General features: G+C 40.8%; 1 protein-coding gene across 1 annotated transcript; it reads right to left on the bottom strand.

The window, feature by feature from the left end:
* Positions 1-219: 219 nt before the first annotated feature.
* Positions 220-2,239, bottom strand: LOC132597766 (lysine-specific demethylase 4D-like). Its single transcript, XM_060304465.1, has one exon. It carries the CDS (start codon positions 2,188-2,190, stop codon positions 220-222), a length of 1,971 nt encoding a protein of 656 aa, XP_060160448.1. The 5' UTR covers positions 2,191-2,239.
* Between the last annotated feature and the right edge of the window lie 15,896 nt (positions 2,240-18,135).

Below are 18,135 nucleotides of genomic sequence, written 5' to 3' on the forward strand. Positions count from 1 at the left end.
TGAGCCCACGTGCCACAACTACCGAAGCCTGTGTGCCTAGAGCTCATGCTCTGCAACAAGAGAAGCCACTGCAATAAGCCCACGCACCACAATGAAGAGTAGCCCCCTGCTCGCTACACTATAGAATGCCCACACGCAGCAACAAAGACCCAATGCAACCAAAAATTAATACATTTATTTTTTTAAAAAAAGAGCTTCTGTGGTTTCTGGGGTGGAGGGTCAGATAAAGTCACATTTAGCAAAGTCTTCAGTCGTCATGGGCTCACAGATTGAATACCATGCATTGGTGAGGAATTCCTCGCAGGACTCAAGAGATGCAGGTGCCTCTAGCTTTAGCCCCAGGGGATCACAGTCAAGGGTGTGCGGGAGACTGGTCTCTGCAGCTGGGACAAGACTCTCAGAGGAATATGATTGGTCCAAACTTAAATCCTCACAGAAGTTCACGGGGGCCCTGCAGTTCCCAGCATCGTCCCTGGGAAACACTCTCACAGTCCCAGGGACGTAGGGAGGAATCAAAGGGAGGCTGTCAAGGACACTGGATGTAATACCCTCCAGAGATGGCAGGCATGGGCCAGGGTGCATCGGATTTTCGGGATCCAATGGAGGACCCAAGGGTTGAAGATCAGGGGCGCAACAGCACCCGGAAGGCTTAGAAGGATGCTGCAGCCATGGGCTCAGCAATGCAGGGTTGTCCATCAAGGGATCGCCAGCAAACGGGAGCTGAGCTTCTAAGTCCAGAGATGGGTGCATTGTATCTAAGGACAAGTGCCTCTTAGTCCGGGCCTGGACAGTCGGATCCTGAGTTCCGTCTTCCCGAGGACGACGACGAGGACCGTATCGTCCTGGTAGGTGGAGATCCGCAGCAGATGGACCTGCGGTCAGCGGCGGAGTCAGGCTGGGTTCCGCGGAGCTGTAGGCAGCCGCAGCCTCGAACTGGGCAGCAGAGCAAGAACCCCGGGCCGGCGAGGCGGGCGGGGACGCAGGATTCACAGGGGCTCGACAGCGGGTCCCATGGCAGGCGGCCACGGGCGGACGGCGGTGCGAGGCGCTGCGGGACGGACAGTGCCTCCGGCGGAGCGCGGGTCCCCCAGGCGCGCGGACCTCCCTCCAGGCGTTCAGGAACTGGCTGCTGGGCATCGTGGGCTGCGTGTGGTCCACCGCGGTCCGGTCCTGCCCGCGTTTCCACAGCTCGTAGCGCTCCGGTTGCAGGATGCGCACAAAGGCGTCCATGGAGAAGGCGACCTGCGCCTCCCCGCAACTGCACTGCGATGCCACTTTTCCATAACCGATCCAGCGCGGTGAGGCGAAATTGATGGCTTCCGCGCAGTTGAAACCATGGTTGAAGCCGGAGTGGTAGCCATAGGGAAACGTCACTATGAACTCTCCAGCCTCCTGAGTGACCCGACCGAAGGGGATGCCGTTGTCCTTGAGGACCGTGGGCGAGATGAGAGCCACCTTGTGCCGCAGGAAGGCCTTACAGCCCCGCGAGCTGCCCGGGAAAAGCTCCCTGGCCAGGCCTTCCAGGCGCCGGCCGTGCTCCGGGGGCACCGCGTACCAAGTCTTGGGCTCCCCGAAGTGCAGGTAGTTGATGCTGTAAAGGTCCATGTCCTCCGTGTGCCAGGCGAAGGCGGTCTTCCACATGCCAAAGTAAAGGTAGGGGGTGTTGACGCCCTCGATGACCACTCCGCACTCCTGTTCCAGCAGGTCCTGAATGGTTCCCAGATGTCCAAGGTTCCACTGCTTCGTGTTTTCATTGAATAAGGAGCCACTGACGTCCGCACCATATACTGGTGAACCATAGGGGCGTGTTTTCCAATATTTTCGCTCCAGATCCTCAAAATCAGAGTAGAATGGAGTCTGGTGTTTTTCACTGTTTGCCAAGCGGCGATACTCGCTCACAGTCATGGCTTTCTTCTTTTTGTGGTGCTGAGTAAACACACCTGCCCGCCCAGAAATCACCTGCTGGAGGGGAGCGGCTATTAAGATGTCATCGATGTCATCATAGGTCTCTCTGGCTTTCCTGTCCTTGGGTGGAATGATCTTAGCCAGGCCTGCTCGGTGTGCACCTTGGGATTCCATATAAGCAATGTATTTATTGAAATCATTAAATTCTTCTTTGGTTGGATGAAATACCATTATGCTACAACTTGGGTTCTGGGCCCAGTTGGACTTAGACTTCATAGCTTTCATTAATAAGCAAGAAACTCCCAAGTTTTTACTTATGTTCTGGATAGGTGAGGATGCTGGTAAACACTACTATTTCAAAAATGGGTTGGAGTATATCAGCAGGAACCCCCAGCAGACTTTAGTGCAGTGAGTTGATAATATTTCTTAGGCTTGCTGATTCTACAGGGCCACGCTGGGCAGAAGCCTTGCTCAGGACTGATGCTGGCTGAGCCTGCAAGTCTGTGATGTCCTTGGTTGACACTTGGCTCTGGTCTCTTGAGCTCTAGTGAATCACCACCCAGCCCTGGGTGGGTATCCCAAATGTGTCTTCAGGGCAGTATTGGAAACAAAACCTAAGAAAAAGTACAATACAGACAGGTTGCAAACTAATGTTTGGAGATAGTTACTAGGGAACTACAAATAACACACCACCATGGAATATAATTGCATATCCAAAGAAAGGCTAAAATTTCATAAGATTGACAGTACAAGAAATGGTGTTGTTGTGAACAGTGGAAATTCCTGTACTCTAGTAAGGAGAATGGAAATCATTACATTCACTTTGAAAAACTATTTGGACAGTATCCACTAAAACTGAACTTACCCATGTGCTACGATTCATGCCTAGGATATGCGTATATCTGTGCAATGAAAGTCAAGTCCAAGAATGTTCAAAACAACATTATTTCAGTAGCCAAACACTGGAAGCAACTCAAATGCCAGTCAACATTAGAATGGTTAAGTACATTGTAGTGTATTCATACAATGGAATACAATACAGCAATGAAGATAAACAAGAACTACATGAAAATATAAGAATAATTCTATAAACAGAATACTGAACAAAATTATCCAGACCCAAAAGAATACCTATTCATTGCTTCCATTTATATAAAGAGAAAAAGGAGGCAACGTAATCTATGTTAGAAGTCAGAGTAGTGGTTACCTTTGTGAGGGAGAGAGGTTGTGAGTGGGGGTGTGAGGAAGTCTCTAGAATAATGTGAATATTCTATCCTGAAGCCAGGTGCTGGTTACACAGCCATCAGAATGGCTCACTGTCATAAATCATCAAGTTATGATGATATTTACAAATTTCTGTGAAATAATTTTTTTAATTTATTTAAATTATTTAAATAAATTTTAATAGTTTAGGGTGAAAAGCATTAAAGGAGACAGATATCTTTCATTGTACCAAAAGGAAAAGGAAGGGTGATTGAAAATATATGAAATAAACATTCAATTGAAGAAGCTACAAAATAGAAGAGGAGAAAGAAGGGGTAGGAGTAAAAAATAACAAAGAATAAAGACAAAGTTAATGAAAGAAAACACATACAACACCAAACACTGATGACCAAAGTTATTCTTGGAAGAAATTAAACATAGCAATAAAACATGGGCATAACTGCACCTAAGAAAGAAGAGGAAAATAAACCACTAGGAATGAAATAGTGCACAACAGAATTTTTTAAATCTCAAAAGAGAATCTTAGGAGAAACTTGACAGCAAGATTTTCAAAAGATAAGAGAAAAGAATAATTTTCTGGAGAGGAAACATATCCAAAATGGATCCAAGAAACACCAAAAAGCTTGAATAATACCCCAGTATAAGAAGCTGGTTCAAAGTACGACACCTGAAAGTCCAGGGGACACATCATTTTATATGTGAAATCTAGAAAAGTTGCAAGAAACAGTTAACTCTTACTGTGCAAATTGTCTCAGAGTACAGAAAAAGTTGGAAAGCTACTCAGATGAGACTATTCTTATCTCTGATAGCAAAACGAAAAAAGGACAATAAAAAAATAAAGCTACAGGCCATCATTGTTTATAAGCAAGATGAAAACATAAACTGGAATGTCATCCAATGAAATACAGCAATATAATAAAAGAATAATACATCATGACCAAATAGAAAGGAAGGATGATTCAACACTGGAAAATTTAATGATATAATTCAGAATATTAACAAAGTAAATGAAAAATACCATCATCTTTTACGTACCAAAAAAGCATTTGATGAAATGCCAAATCCATTCACGATTTTACATTCTTACTTGCAAAGCATCAAGAGAAACTTGTTTTGTAAGATAAAGAATTTCAAGGTAAAAAATAGCAAGGATCATTCTTAACAGTGAAACAAATGTAACATTCTCATTAAAGTTAGGAAAAAGAGATGCATCAACATGAAAAGCTTCTCAACACCACTAATTATTAGAAAAATGGAACCCTTTTGCGCTGTTGGTGGGAATGTAAGTTGATAGAGCCACTATGGAGAACAGTATGGAGGTTCCTTAAAAACTAAAAATAGAATTACTATATGATCCAGCAATCCCACGACTGAGCATATACCCAGAGAAAACCATAATTCTAAAAGACCCATGCACCCCAATGTTCATTGCAACACTATTTACAATAGCCAGGTCATGGAAGCAACCTACATGCCATTGACAGATGAATGGATAAAGAAATTGTGGTACATATAAACAATGGAATATTAGTAAGCCATAAAAAAGAATGAAATTGCATCATTTGTTGAGACGTGGGTGGATCTAGAGACTGTCATACAGAGTGAAGTTATTTGAAAGAGAAAAAGAAATATCGTATATTAACACATGTATGAGGAACCTAGAAAAATGGTGCAGATGAAACGCTTTGCAGGGCAGAAGTTCAGACACAGATGTAGAGAACAAATGTATGGACACCAAGTGGGGAAAACTGCGGTGGGGTGGGGATGGTGGTGTGCTGAATTGGGCGATTGGGATTGCCATGTATACACTGATGTGTATAAAATTGATGACTAATAACCTGCAGTATATATTAAAAAAACAGCTAATACTGAACTTTCTTTAGGTTATTTGTATGGAAATACGTTAAAATAAATGTTTCAGACATTACACGAAACTTCTAAATATCTTATATGTTCTGGTATAATATTATAAGTCATAATACTAGTTGTTACTTTAAAATGTATATCTCAGAAATAACTGAATTTCCTTGTCAGTTGCATTATTATGAACTTTCAACAAACCTTTAACCGTGGTCATTTTTAAGTCTTTTGTCATTTACAGAGAGTACTGCAGTACTCTAATGCTTTTGCAAAACTATTCCTATGAAAGGGTTTCATCTTCAAGGAATTCATGGAAAACACTCTGACAAGTACAGGGTTTTGGTAACTGACTATACTGTGTAACTGAACGAATAAGCATTTTCAGAACTCTAATGGCAAACTGATGAATTCATAAAAGTGCCTTACAAAACATCAAGAAGAATAAAAAATTAGTTACCTGGGAATGAGTGAACTGATGAGGATGATTATAATTTTTATGACTTTCTGTTTGAATAAAAAAAAATCCCACAAGAACTCAGAGGCAAAAAATATACAAGTCAATTTCCACTGCAAAGTAAAGGAGCTGTTACAGTGGAAGATTACTGGACTGAATGTCACTATTATGACATAGTATGAGTGTGTTTTGTGTTTGGTAATTGCAATCATTGTTGCTTTTCTTGTGGTCATCCATTTACAATGCTTTGTGTCAGTTTATTTCTCTCTTGTAAAACTAAAATACAGTGTGTGTGTGTGAAAAAAAACGTATAGAAAACAACGTCAAAAATAAATTTCACCATGTATACTCCATGTTCAACTTGAACTCTACGGAGCATATGTAATAGTTATAATTTTAGGACAGAAAATATATGTGTTCCAATAAAGAAAAAAAAAAACAAAGCAAACTATCTCATTAACCCAATTTCAAGTGCTCCCTTAATACTGTTTCCTAATCCTCTTAAGCTCCCTTAATTTCCACCATTCAAATATTCTCTTTCACTTTTCCCTGTCCTCAAACATCAGGCACACCTATTCCACCCCACTTAGAATCCTTCGAATGTCCTAAAAGTCCCTAAGTGATCTGGCCCACCAACACCTCTTGAGCTCACCCCTTTGTACCCTGCTCCTTGCTCTCTCCTTCCAAACACATTCCTGGCTGTGTCTCAAAAAAGGCCGGTATACTCTTGTCTGATGGTCTTAGCACCATGGCAACTCTCAAGCCTCAGCCCAAACATCACCTTTTCAGTGAAGTCTCCTCTGATCCTCTTGCTTTGGATAAAAGTAGAGACAATTTTCCTTCCACGAAAACAGGTACTCTCTCAAGAGAACAGTTTCAAGTGAAACTTGAACTGATGGTCAGTACCCATGTATCTCTCCCAGATTCTACTCAACTCAGCCCCACCCTAACTGCATCATTCCTGATGCCATCACAATTGAATGGCATCAGCTCTTCCAACTGTCTAGTAAAAGGACTCATTTTTAAAGTCATCAGCCCACAAAACACAGGTGTTTTGCCTGAAATTTTTCCTTTAAGATTTCTTACAAGATAATATATGGGATCTAAAAGTCATACAAATTTCAGGGTCCTTTTAGGTACAGAGGGATTTCCCTGGGAAAGCTGCCAGAATGGGCGGAGCTAGCACAGTGGTCAGGGCATTAAACACCACTAGTACCTGGTCAGCACAAGAACCAGGGAGAGGAGAAGAAAACCACGCTAAAGAAATCGGTGAGGAAGAGCTCAACTGCCTTTAGAGAACAAAGGCATTGAACCTTCCTCACCCTGTAGTCTCCCCAATAAGACTAAGATCAGCTGGCCTGCCATTGTTCCAAGTAATAGAAACTCCCCACATCTCCTATGGTCTGCAAGAGGTGCCAGAGGTCCCTATATGTTATCTGGGGTCCATTCAACACAAGAGGAAGCTGGGGCCCAATCCTCTACCACCTCTCTCCCCAAAGAGGTCACCACTATTTGGCTTAAACATAACACCTTTATCCTTTGGGTCTGGGATCAGGGACAAAATAATAGCCAAGGAAGGGCTTGCTCTCTGTGACCCCTGCTGGTAGCTTTTGTAAGAGTGCATCAAATGCAAGATGGAAGAGAGATATGGGAACATATGGATATGTATAACTGATTCACTTTGTTATAAAGCAGAAACTAGCACACCATTGTAAAGCAATTATACTCCAATAAAGATGTTAAAAAAAAAAGAGTGCATAAAACGAATGTTTCCTGCAGAGCAGAATACTGACGGCAGGGGCCCTTTGAGTGAGCAGTAGTAGCTCTTTATACCTCTGCCCTGGAGCCTCATGCACCGTGGAATATGCAGAAGGTAGGTAATGGAGGATCAAAAGAATTCGCTTTTCTCCTTTTCTAACTTTAATGTCAACGATAGAAGAAACAATCTCGAGGTCTCTACAGAATGTATTGGTAATAAATGGTGGGGAGGGGAAGTGGTTGACAATCTAGCACATCCCTGAGGGAGTGTGACCAATGCAGTTAACTTAGCCTCTAAAGATTGGGTGGAAGTCAAATAATATCTCTCTTCCTATTCCAGAAACACCTGAGGAGCACTCAAGGGTCTTGGGGATAGATTGTTATGAAGGAGAAGCATTGTTCAAAAATGACCCTAGATGTTCATCCTAAGATGCCTGAACAGTAGGCTAGCCTAGACTCCTTCCATGACTGGACGGCTATAGCATCCAAAAGGGTCCAAGGTCCCCAGGTGCCTCCTAACGTACAGGGCTGCTGGCTTTCCCAGGCAGCTCCTGTAAATGGCTGGCATAATATCTAGGCAGCTTAATTCCCCAAGCAGTCTGAAGGTCCCTTTCCTAATAAAGTGGCTGTCATCAAAGCCCTATATGAAGGAAGAGCAATGGGGAAGGGGCCTCCACTACAACAAAACCCTCCTCCACATGGGATGCCTCTCCACGTAGATGCTGAAGAAATGCAGAGCTTATGAGAGCCTTGGTCTTGATGTGTTTCCTGAACTCATATTGTATGACTTTGTGGAATTTTCCTCCATGCAGAAGGGGACTCAAAAGATGGGAAGAAAGCAAATAGTAAGGTTTCATCAGGGTTAGGCTTAGGGTTTTCCAGTAAATTTATCCTGGGTAAAAAAGGAAATGAGAACATGAGGGCAATGATGGAGAATGAAACAGTGTTTGATTCATGGGCTGAATGTCTCCATTAGGTCAAATACTTCTATTAGAACACTAGGAAATGTAAGCTAGAAAGAGAATGGGATGCTTGAAACATAGGTGGTACTATCTTTATTCCCATTTTATGGAGGAAGAAACTGAGGTGTAGAAAAATTTATATTTAAGCTAATAGCTTGTGTTCTCAATCCCTGGACTTATTTTTGTACTTGACTTATCTTCCATTTAAAACTACTTTGAGAGCATTTTCTAGGCCTTTTTCATCATCATATTTTCCAAGGGATCTTGGTACTTCATATAGTGCACACTCCAAAAATGTTTATTAAAAAAATAAGTAACTAAAATCATTTGGTGCCCACTGCAATCTCTCTCCTCTTGGTTACACCCCATCTTTCTTCCTACTCTCCAGTCTCAGGGTAAAACAAGATACTCCCCCTCTCCAGAGCTAATCTTGCCATTTAAACTCCTTAAATTGACACCTCCCATGCTTTCCAAAACTATGGTCAATTAAATGATCATTATCACCTCTGTAAAGAGTTAAATCATCAGTCCTCAGTCTCCTGATTTAAGCTGCATCCATTCTCTTACCTTCATTTCAATACCCAACATGTCAAAACATAAACAAAAATAATCTACATTTACAAAAGCATTTTCTCATCTCTCTAGGCTTCTGATTCTGACCCCACTTCTCCACTGAAATTCATCACTGTAAATCATCACATCGTCTCCCAAGTGCTGCTCCATGGGTTACACTTTCTCTCTCTACATCACTGATTCATGGCGCGCCTCCTTCCTCCTCAAATGTCTCTGACCTCCAGGGCACTGATAGTCTTCTCCGGTTCTTCTCTTTCTCCTTGGTTCCACTTCTTTTTCTACTATACAAATGCAGTCTTATTTCAAAGCTGAATTCTCATATCTCTATTAACTATTTTTATTTCTCCCTTTAAATTTCCTTTTTATGTTCACGGCTTTCTTTAGTATCACACTCTCTCTCTCTTTAAAGATATTATTTAGTGCCGCAGCTTTCTCGAATAGCACTGACTTTCTCCTGCGCTTCTGATTTGCTTTTCCTTCTTGACTGGCCACTGAGTCCCTGAAAATCAACTTGTTTAGTACAAAATGATCATCTTTATCCTGAAATTAACTTCTTCCTTTAGAAATCTTCTTTTCTAAGGAGGGTAATACAGTATCCTAGTGTCCGTTGGCTATTACATCTCCCTCTCCCTAGACATAGAGCCGCTGATGTCAGGAGATCCCATGACAGTCTACTGTGAGGCCCCAGGGACATCTGTATACCCCAGGGAGGCTTCCTGTGCTCTCCTTCCTTATATAAGGAGCCAAGGATCCAGCTTGCCTTCCTCTCCTACTTATAGCTGTCACCACTCAAGCTAGACCCTGAGGATCTACAAGTACTGCTCATTTGTATCATGTGATAATCTCCCCATCTCACCCTAATTTATAATCTTAACAATTCTTCTACAATGGTTTTATTTAAAACTATATAAAAATGTAACCAAATTTTTCATTCTATATGAAAACTTCCTCTAAAGAAGTGAAAAGAGAAGAGTGAAACAATTTAGAAGGAAAATTATGTCAAAAATTTAAATACGATGCTAAGGGTCTTTCCTCTAATAAACAATAAAATGCTGATTATGAATATCACACAGGTCCTCATTTCTTATTGAATTATTAATAGACAATGAAAACAAGCCTTGAGTTGAGTTTTTGTTTTTGTTTCTTTTTGGCTTTGCACATGGCATGTGGGATCTTATTTCCCTGACCAGGGATCAAACTCGTCCCACTGCAGTGGAAGCACAGAGTACTAACCACTGGACTGCCAGGGAAGTTCCCTGTATTTGTTTTATAAACTAAATTATTTCCTTTTTACATTTCTAAGGATCCTACGAGGAATGATGCCGGGCTACCATGTATATAAAATAAATAATCTAGATACACATTAGTCTTCAGATATTGAGCATCCAAAGGAAATACTCTGATTTTGTAAGTGTAACTCTGTGCTCAAATCAAAACTTCTCAGAATTTGCCACGTACAATTCCGGTGATCCTTCAGTGCTCCAGACAAATGTCTTCTCTATGGGTCTCAGATGGTTGCTTTTACTGTGAAACCACCTCCATGTTTCTTTCAATTGGAACCACAGGTACTAGTTGAGAATAAGTACCCTTTCGTTTCAGTTACTCTTCCATTTTACCCTTATTCATGGTATCCCCAGTAACAGAAATTCTTCATCTAAGGAAACTTGACAATTCTGACAACTGAAGAAAAGTATTTTTAGCACAATGATTAGACTTGATGGACTTCTGGAAATTTGGAGTCTTTCAAAAATAATTCCTCCAAGCTTTCCTGGTGTGTGTGTGTGTGTGTGTGTGTGTGTGTGTTTTAAACTGGGGAAGGTAAGAAATGAAGTCAGTTTAATAAATCCTCTCACTGTGGCCATTGTCCTGTTTGCTTATTGTGCAGATTGCTCAGCAATTTCAGGACAGCAGGAAAGCCTTCTTGTCTTTTATGTTCCGTGCATATTTCAAAGCTATTATTTCAAATGAGGATTGTTGACAGAATGCCTCAGATCTTAGCCATTGTTTCTGCTGACAGCCAATATCTAAATGCTGTGTTTAATAAATTTCCTCTCAAGTTAGAAAGTCTACTTAATACTTATTGAAAATAATTATATCCATAATATTTGATGGCTAAATAAATTCTATTTGATGGAGATAAGTGACTCAACATTCCCCCTATTATTGGACAGTTATTTTGTTTTTTACTTTTCCACAAGTATTACTAATCCCCTATAAATATCCTATACTTCAGTACCTAGATCAGTATATTTGGTAAAACATTAAATAATGAAATGCCTTGGATTAGATATCTAGAAATGGAATTACTGCATTGCAAGATTTAAACATTAAAAATACTTATAATGTATCGCCAAACCTTTCCGGAAACATATCACTTTACATCCTCAACCATTAACTTTACTCTGAAAAACAATCTTTAATAATTTGTTAAGAAAATTATTGTGAAAAATTTTGGTGAAAAACTGTAGCTCAAGTGTTAATTTATACTTCTTAAATTACAACTAAGATTGACTTTTTCGTCTTCAGTGAATCTAGCCATTTGTATTGGTTCATATCCTTTGCCCATTTTTCTCTAATATGGTTCTAGTGTTTTTTCTCATCTACTTACATGAACATTTTATATATTATGTGACTATTTCGCATATTTTTTACACAGTATAGGAACATTTTACAAATTGCTCATGTGAATACTTTACATGTTAAACCCTTTGTTTAATGTGTTCATTAAACAAGTTTTTTCCCAGTTTGCCATTTCTTCAATTTATATTTAATTTTAATTTTAAATGGTTTTGGCATATGTTTCAGTTTAGTATATTAAAATGTTGAGTGGGTCTTTTCCTTTGCCAATGCCTTTCATGGCCTTTATGTTTAGAAAGTTAGAAAGTTATTTGCCCATCCAGAGACAGATAAATATTATCTTATGGGGTTGTTCCTCTTTCCATGTTAATTGTACTTTTAATTTGGACTTCAGTTATACCTTTAATTCTAACTGGGGTTTTTGGGTTGGTTTTATTAACTTTTTTATTGTTTTGCGAGTATGGTATGAGGAATAAGGGAGATGTAAGTGTGATTCCTAGTCCTAGTGTGTTGTGTTCCTCTCTATTAGTTTATAGGAGCTTTTCTTTGTCTCAGGGCTCTTAAATTTCTTCCATCTCAAAAGTCTTGTTCTTTAGTTTTATGAAAACTTTTTAGTTCCTTATTTGACAACTTCCTCTAGTTTTTCTCTGTGTACATTTTCTCCTGTATTTGGATATCAGACCTCATGGACTGGACCTCCAATTCTTGCGTCTTTTCTTCTTCTAATCTTCTATCTCCTTATCACTATGCTTTATCTTCTGAAATTTTCTCTCATCCTTATCTTGTAAACCTACTTCTATTGTCTTTTTCATTTCTCCTATCAAACTTTTAATATTCAACAGCTCATTTCTGTCCCCTTAGCTTTTTCAAGTGTATTTAGCTTCCTTACCTGCCCCCCACCATCGTCCTATTTTTATTTCACAGGTGCACTTATTTCTTCTCTCAGAAAATACTAAAACCCGGACCCATATTGAGAAAACAAGCTTCATGTAACAATCCTTATGCTTAAAATTGACATTGTAATCTAGTATTTCTGCTCTATTTTGTATTCTATTTTGTTCCCCTTTAAAAAGTATGTTCCCCTTTAAAAAGTATGCTGCTGGTAACCCACAAAGTCGTTTCTATGACCCACTAATGGCTCATGTCCTGCAGTTTGGAAAGAAATATTATATAAATCATGTTGAGGCTTTTGATCTTTCAATGTCGGAGACACAATCACATTTGTTTTCTGTGCAGAAATGGACAGACTGGAGTGGCCCAGAATAAATGAAGACATACATTGATAAAGATCCAGATGAGAGATGGTACCTTTACTGCGGTGGTGGTAGAGACACAAGCAGAGTGCCTACTAGGGTGCCTTCACTCACATCTTATTATTTAATCTTATTTCCTCAGTGTGCCACGTGGGGAACTGGACCAGAGCGTTCAGATGCTTGTCCAAGATGGCATAATCAGTGAGTCCTGAGCCAGATTTGAGCCAGGTCCGTCTGTTTCGTAAGCCTGGCCTTTCCTCTAAGTCACAGCAAATCCATGAGGTGAGTCTATAAAATAGGAGAGAAATTGTCAGAAGAGCACATTTTGGAGTTTAAGAAGTAACTCCTTGGAGGTTTCAATACCTGAAAAGGTTGACTATGTTTGGCCCCTGAAATGAAACCTAAATTTATTTCTTAGTTAAAAAAACAAAAAAAGACACATACAGTATGATGTCACAGTAACACCCTTCTTGGAGTCCCCTTTGATCTGGAGTTGATGACCCTGGTCATGTGGTACTTGTCCCTCAGCCAGGTCATCCTTACCCTTGTACACCTCTGCCATGTCCTCCATGCGAGGCTGTGAGGATTAGGGTTTCCATGGGATTTTTTAATATTTATATTACTGTCTAGGATTATACATGTTCCCCAATGTCGATTCATGTTGTCAACTCTAAACACAATTAAACAACTAGAAATCAATCCCTCTCTTTCTCATGTTCTTTATACATGCTCTATTATGCTACTTGTCATGTAAGGGTATTAATCGTTCCTCTGTCTTCTCTACTAGATCATGTACTTTGGGGGACAGGGTGGTCCCTTCTTAGTCTCTGGGTCCCATTGGCTACCACAGAGTCTGGAGTGATAGATGTCAAATTTGATAATTATGTTGTGTCTGAAAAAATGCAGAATATATAAATAAATTCTCAGTTTTTATGACTAAAGCATTTATATGATTTTAATTCACTGTTTTTCAAACTTTCTTGATCCCTGCCCCCCCACTTTGATAAGCATAACTATCTCTGCCACTACTCCCCCACCCTCTTCGGCAAATTCTAGTTTTTCCCCAGACCCCTGTCAGTGACCAACACGCACATAACACAGAACATTTGCACATCCCACAGCCAGGCTGATTTTGTCTACTTTAGTTACTTTTACTTTATAGTACAAACAACATAGCTTCTTTTTGTTTGCCTGCTTTCCAAAGGGAAGTTATATGATGATATTGAGTTTACTATTGCAAATTACAAATGTCCTCACCCCAAGATTCTAGAACACAGTACGTCATGGGAGTACCTTGATCTAATTAAAGTTTTTACTGACAGCTCATTCTAGGGGAAGCCTGTCTTTCCCAGCATCTTTCTTAGCAATAATTGGCTGTCTCCATTTGATCACCTCTGGTCCCTTTTCTTTGCCACTGACTCTCTTCTCCTGCGGACGAGGTTTCAAACCAGATCCTCTTAGGCCTCTGCACTCACACCCATGCCAATCCAACATGTGTCAATAGCTGTCAGCAAAGACCTGAAGGGGAAGAATAATGGCTGATGTGGAATAAAATGACATTCTACTTGGATTTCAGTGGTTTTGTTGATTCTCTTCCAAGCTGTTTGAAGACATGAGTCAAACTAGACCCTTCTGCAGCCCTTCAGTCCTCACCACCTCATCTCTCATACCCAGTTTTGAATCCCTTCATCCCCGCCAATCCATTCTGCAGCTGGAGTGACTTCCTAAAATAAATCTGATGACATCATTCTACTCTTACAGCCCATCAATCGCTCTCCATTTGCCTTAGGATGAAACCCTGCTCCCTACCTGACCCCCAAACCACTGAGATCTGATCCCTTCCTCTTGGGCCTCATCTCTGGCCTGTGCCACCTGGCCGTCTTTGCTCTGAGCAGTACTATTCAACTTCTTGCAGTTTCTACCAGAGACAGTGCTCTCTCTTGTCCCTGAGACTTTGCATCATAAAATACTTCCCTTGGCCTGGAATTCTCAGCTTGTGTTCCCATCCCTTCAACTCTTTCATTTACCTTTTTTTAAAAACACAATCCAGCTAAACATTAGGTCCTCAAGCCATCCATCTTCCTAACAAGCATGTCCTCAGTCACCCCTTGCCCTCCTCCTGCCCTACATGATGTTAAGGGCCCTTTCTGATTGTGCCTTTTTTTTTTTTTTTTGCAGCTTGTGGGACCTTAGTTCCCTGACCAGGGATCGAACCCAGGCCCCTACAGTGGAAGCACGGAGTTCTAATCTGTGGACCACCAGGGAATTCGCTGATTGTGCCTGTTAATCCCAGCATTTCCCCTGTATCTAATTGCTACCTTCCCCCTCAGACATATACATAGTGTCTATTATACAGTAAGTCTTCAATACAGTGAGTAAATAAATGAATAAAAGAAAGGGAGAAAAACCCTTCCATGAAATTTCATTTGGAGTCTCATGGCTCTAGTTCATTCATCCATTTTCAAAATGTTTTTAAAACATCTACCATGAGCACTGGCTAGATGCCAAGTATTCAGGGAGGAACGAGGTTAGAATTGGTCCCTGCTCTCATGCCAGCACCTCGCAGGGCTCCATGGGTAACCAGAAGAGAAAGCAGAATTTAACTGATGCTCTGCCTTAGGCAGGGAAGGGCAACGCTGGGGAACTTTCACGCCACCAGTGAGTTCTGTAACATAGACTTCATGCTGTGTCACCTCTAGCCCAGGGCAAGACAGATACAGAACTTTGTACCACAGAACTTGAAGTAGGTAGGGAAGACAGACAGACAGACAAGGAGTTCCGATACAGTGTGAGAAGTGCTCTTTAAGAGAGCTATGTGCTATGAGGGCAAAGAAGGGTCGCTGAAGCTAATCTGGGGAGAAGTAGCTCTGGAAAGGCAGTAGCAATGGTGTAAAATCATACTTAACGATGAGATATGTTGAAACTGTGGCTTGTAAACTAGAATAATGATTAAATTTCTAGCTCCCTGAAGCTACTTCTTTGTCACTCCTCTCTGTTGATTGTCAAACCCTTGTATGAAATTGACAGGTAGTGAGGAAATGAACCCCATTTGGATTATCCCTTAGAATACTGTCGCGTGATGGAGGTGGTTCGAGTGTTAGAACAGAAGTCGGATCTGCGGGCATTGTGCGCGGGTCTTGGTGAGATTCAGTGCTGAAAACAAGGGCGCGGGCCGTTAAGCCAGCGGGGATTCGCGGTACCTTTGTGCTGCGATCTCATCTCGGGCTCTCTTACCTAGCTCTGCCAGACCTAAGCCTTCTTCCTGGGCGAGGCCCCAGGGGGGCTTCTTTACTCAGAGGGTCCTGTAGGGACCAGGGACCGCTCAGGGAAGCCTGGGAGCTGCCCAGACATCCCAGGCCAGGTGCAGCCGACAGGGGGCAGGCAAGAGGCAATAAGGTGCTCCCAGCGCTGGTGTTCCTCTGGGGTAAATACAGCTGGGATTTCCTGATTTTTTTTTTAAACTCAATATTATAATAACTTAATTCATTTCTCTTAATAAAAATGTGTTAAGGGGGCTTCCCTGGTGGCGCAGTGGTTGAGAGTCTGCCTGCTAATGCAGGGGACACGGGTTCGAGCCCTGGTCTGGGAAGATGCCACATGCCGCGGAGCAACTATGCCCGTGAGCCACAACTGCTGAGCCTGCGCGTCTGGAGCCTGTGCTCCGCAACGAGAGGCCGCGATAGTGACAGACCCGCGCACCGCGATCAAGAGTGGCCCCGGCTTGCCACAACTAGAGAAAGCCCTCGCACAGAAACGAAGACCCAACACAGCAAAAATAAATAAATTAATTAGTAAACTCCTACCCCCAACATCTAAAAAAAAAAAAATGTGTTAAGTTCTGACTGCCATATAAAATATGAAGAAGTGAGATAGCACCAAATGCTGGCAAGGATGTGGAGTGACAGAAACTCTCATTCATTGCTGGTGGGAATGCTAAGTGGTACGGCCACTGTGCAAGAAATTTTGGCAGTTCTTACAAAACTAAACATGCTTATGTCCAGCAATCTCTCTCTGTTATTTGCACGAAGGAGTAGAAAACATGTATCAAACACCTGTTCAAGGATGTTTGCAACAGCTTTATTCATAATTGTTAAAACACGGAAGCAACCAAGTCTTCCTTCACTAGGTGAAGGGATAAATAAACTGTGGTACTTCCAGACAATGGAATATTATTCAGTACTAAAAAGAAAGGAGCTATCAACCACAAAAAGACATGAAGCAACCCTAATTGTATACTACTAAGTGAAAGAAGCCAATCTGAAAAGGCTGTATACTATATATCATTCCCACTATATGACATTCTGGAAATGGCAAAACTATGGAGATAGTAAAAAGATCAATGGTTGCCAAGGGGTGGGAGGAGGGAGGGTGGAGCACAAAGGATTTTTAGGGCAGTGGAAAAAAAAAATTATGATAAACATTCTGTATACACTTATTCAAACTTACAGAATAAGTCAGTATACATTTATTCTATTCAAATAGAATATACAGCAACCAGTAAACGCTAATTTTACACTATGGACTTTGGTGATGACATGCAATGTAGTTTCATCGACGGTAACAAACATTGCTTGTGAGGGAGGCTGTGCATATGTGGGAGTGCAGGGCGTATATGGGGATCCCCTTGCTCCACTCAATTTTGCGGTGAACTTACACTGCTCTAAAATATAACATCTATTTAAAAATAAAAAACAAAGCAGCCTTAAGAAATAAAGTGTATCAATGGCCTCAAAATTCTGGCCACATTTAAGACAATAACTTCCTTAAAAAGACAATGGGATAGTGTACGGTCAATAAAAAAAAAATCAACTTGTTTTTCCACATGTTTTGAAAAATACATATGTACATTTGTCTGAAAAAATATCACCCAGATATAAGTCATCATTAACCATAATATTCTCCAGTCCACCACAGGTGCATTTTAATGTAATATTTCCTTAAGAATGTGTACTCCAAATAAGCAATCTCCAGCCATCCAGAAACAAATAGGGAATTTTTTAAATGCCAAAACACAAGCACAAATAATAAAATTAGTTTAAAATCCGTTTTCTTTTCATTAAAAAAAAAAACTTTCAATACTACTTAGAAAAGATAGACAAAGGGAGACTTCTTAAGATGGAGTAATAGACACTGGGTTCACCTTCCTGCATGAGACAAAAACCGAAATAATTCATGTCTCGTAGATGTATACCCACATTACAATGAATATAAACACAAAAAAATGAAGAATACCAGAAATTATAACTGCATGGGTAAATATATAAGACTTTTTCTTGTGATATAAAGCTCTTTTAAAGTAATTGATTACTGGGGAATTCCCTGGCAGTCAGTAGTTAGGACTCAGCGCTTTTACCGTGGTGGCCCAGGTTCAATTCCTGGTCAGGGAACTAAGATCCCTGCAAGCCAGGGATATAAACAGATATATATATATATGTTTTTGTGCAAACATAAACCTATTTCATATCTCTAGGATAAATGTCCAAGAGTTCCAAAGATGGGTCATAGGGTTAGCACATATTTAGTTTTGTGGGAAACTGCCATATTCTTTTCTAGATATATTATACCATTT

Source organism: Globicephala melas, chromosome 8, assembly GCF_963455315.2.
Source record: "Globicephala melas chromosome 8, mGloMel1.2, whole genome shotgun sequence".
Lineage (NCBI taxonomy): Eukaryota > Metazoa > Chordata > Mammalia > Artiodactyla > Delphinidae > Globicephala > Globicephala melas.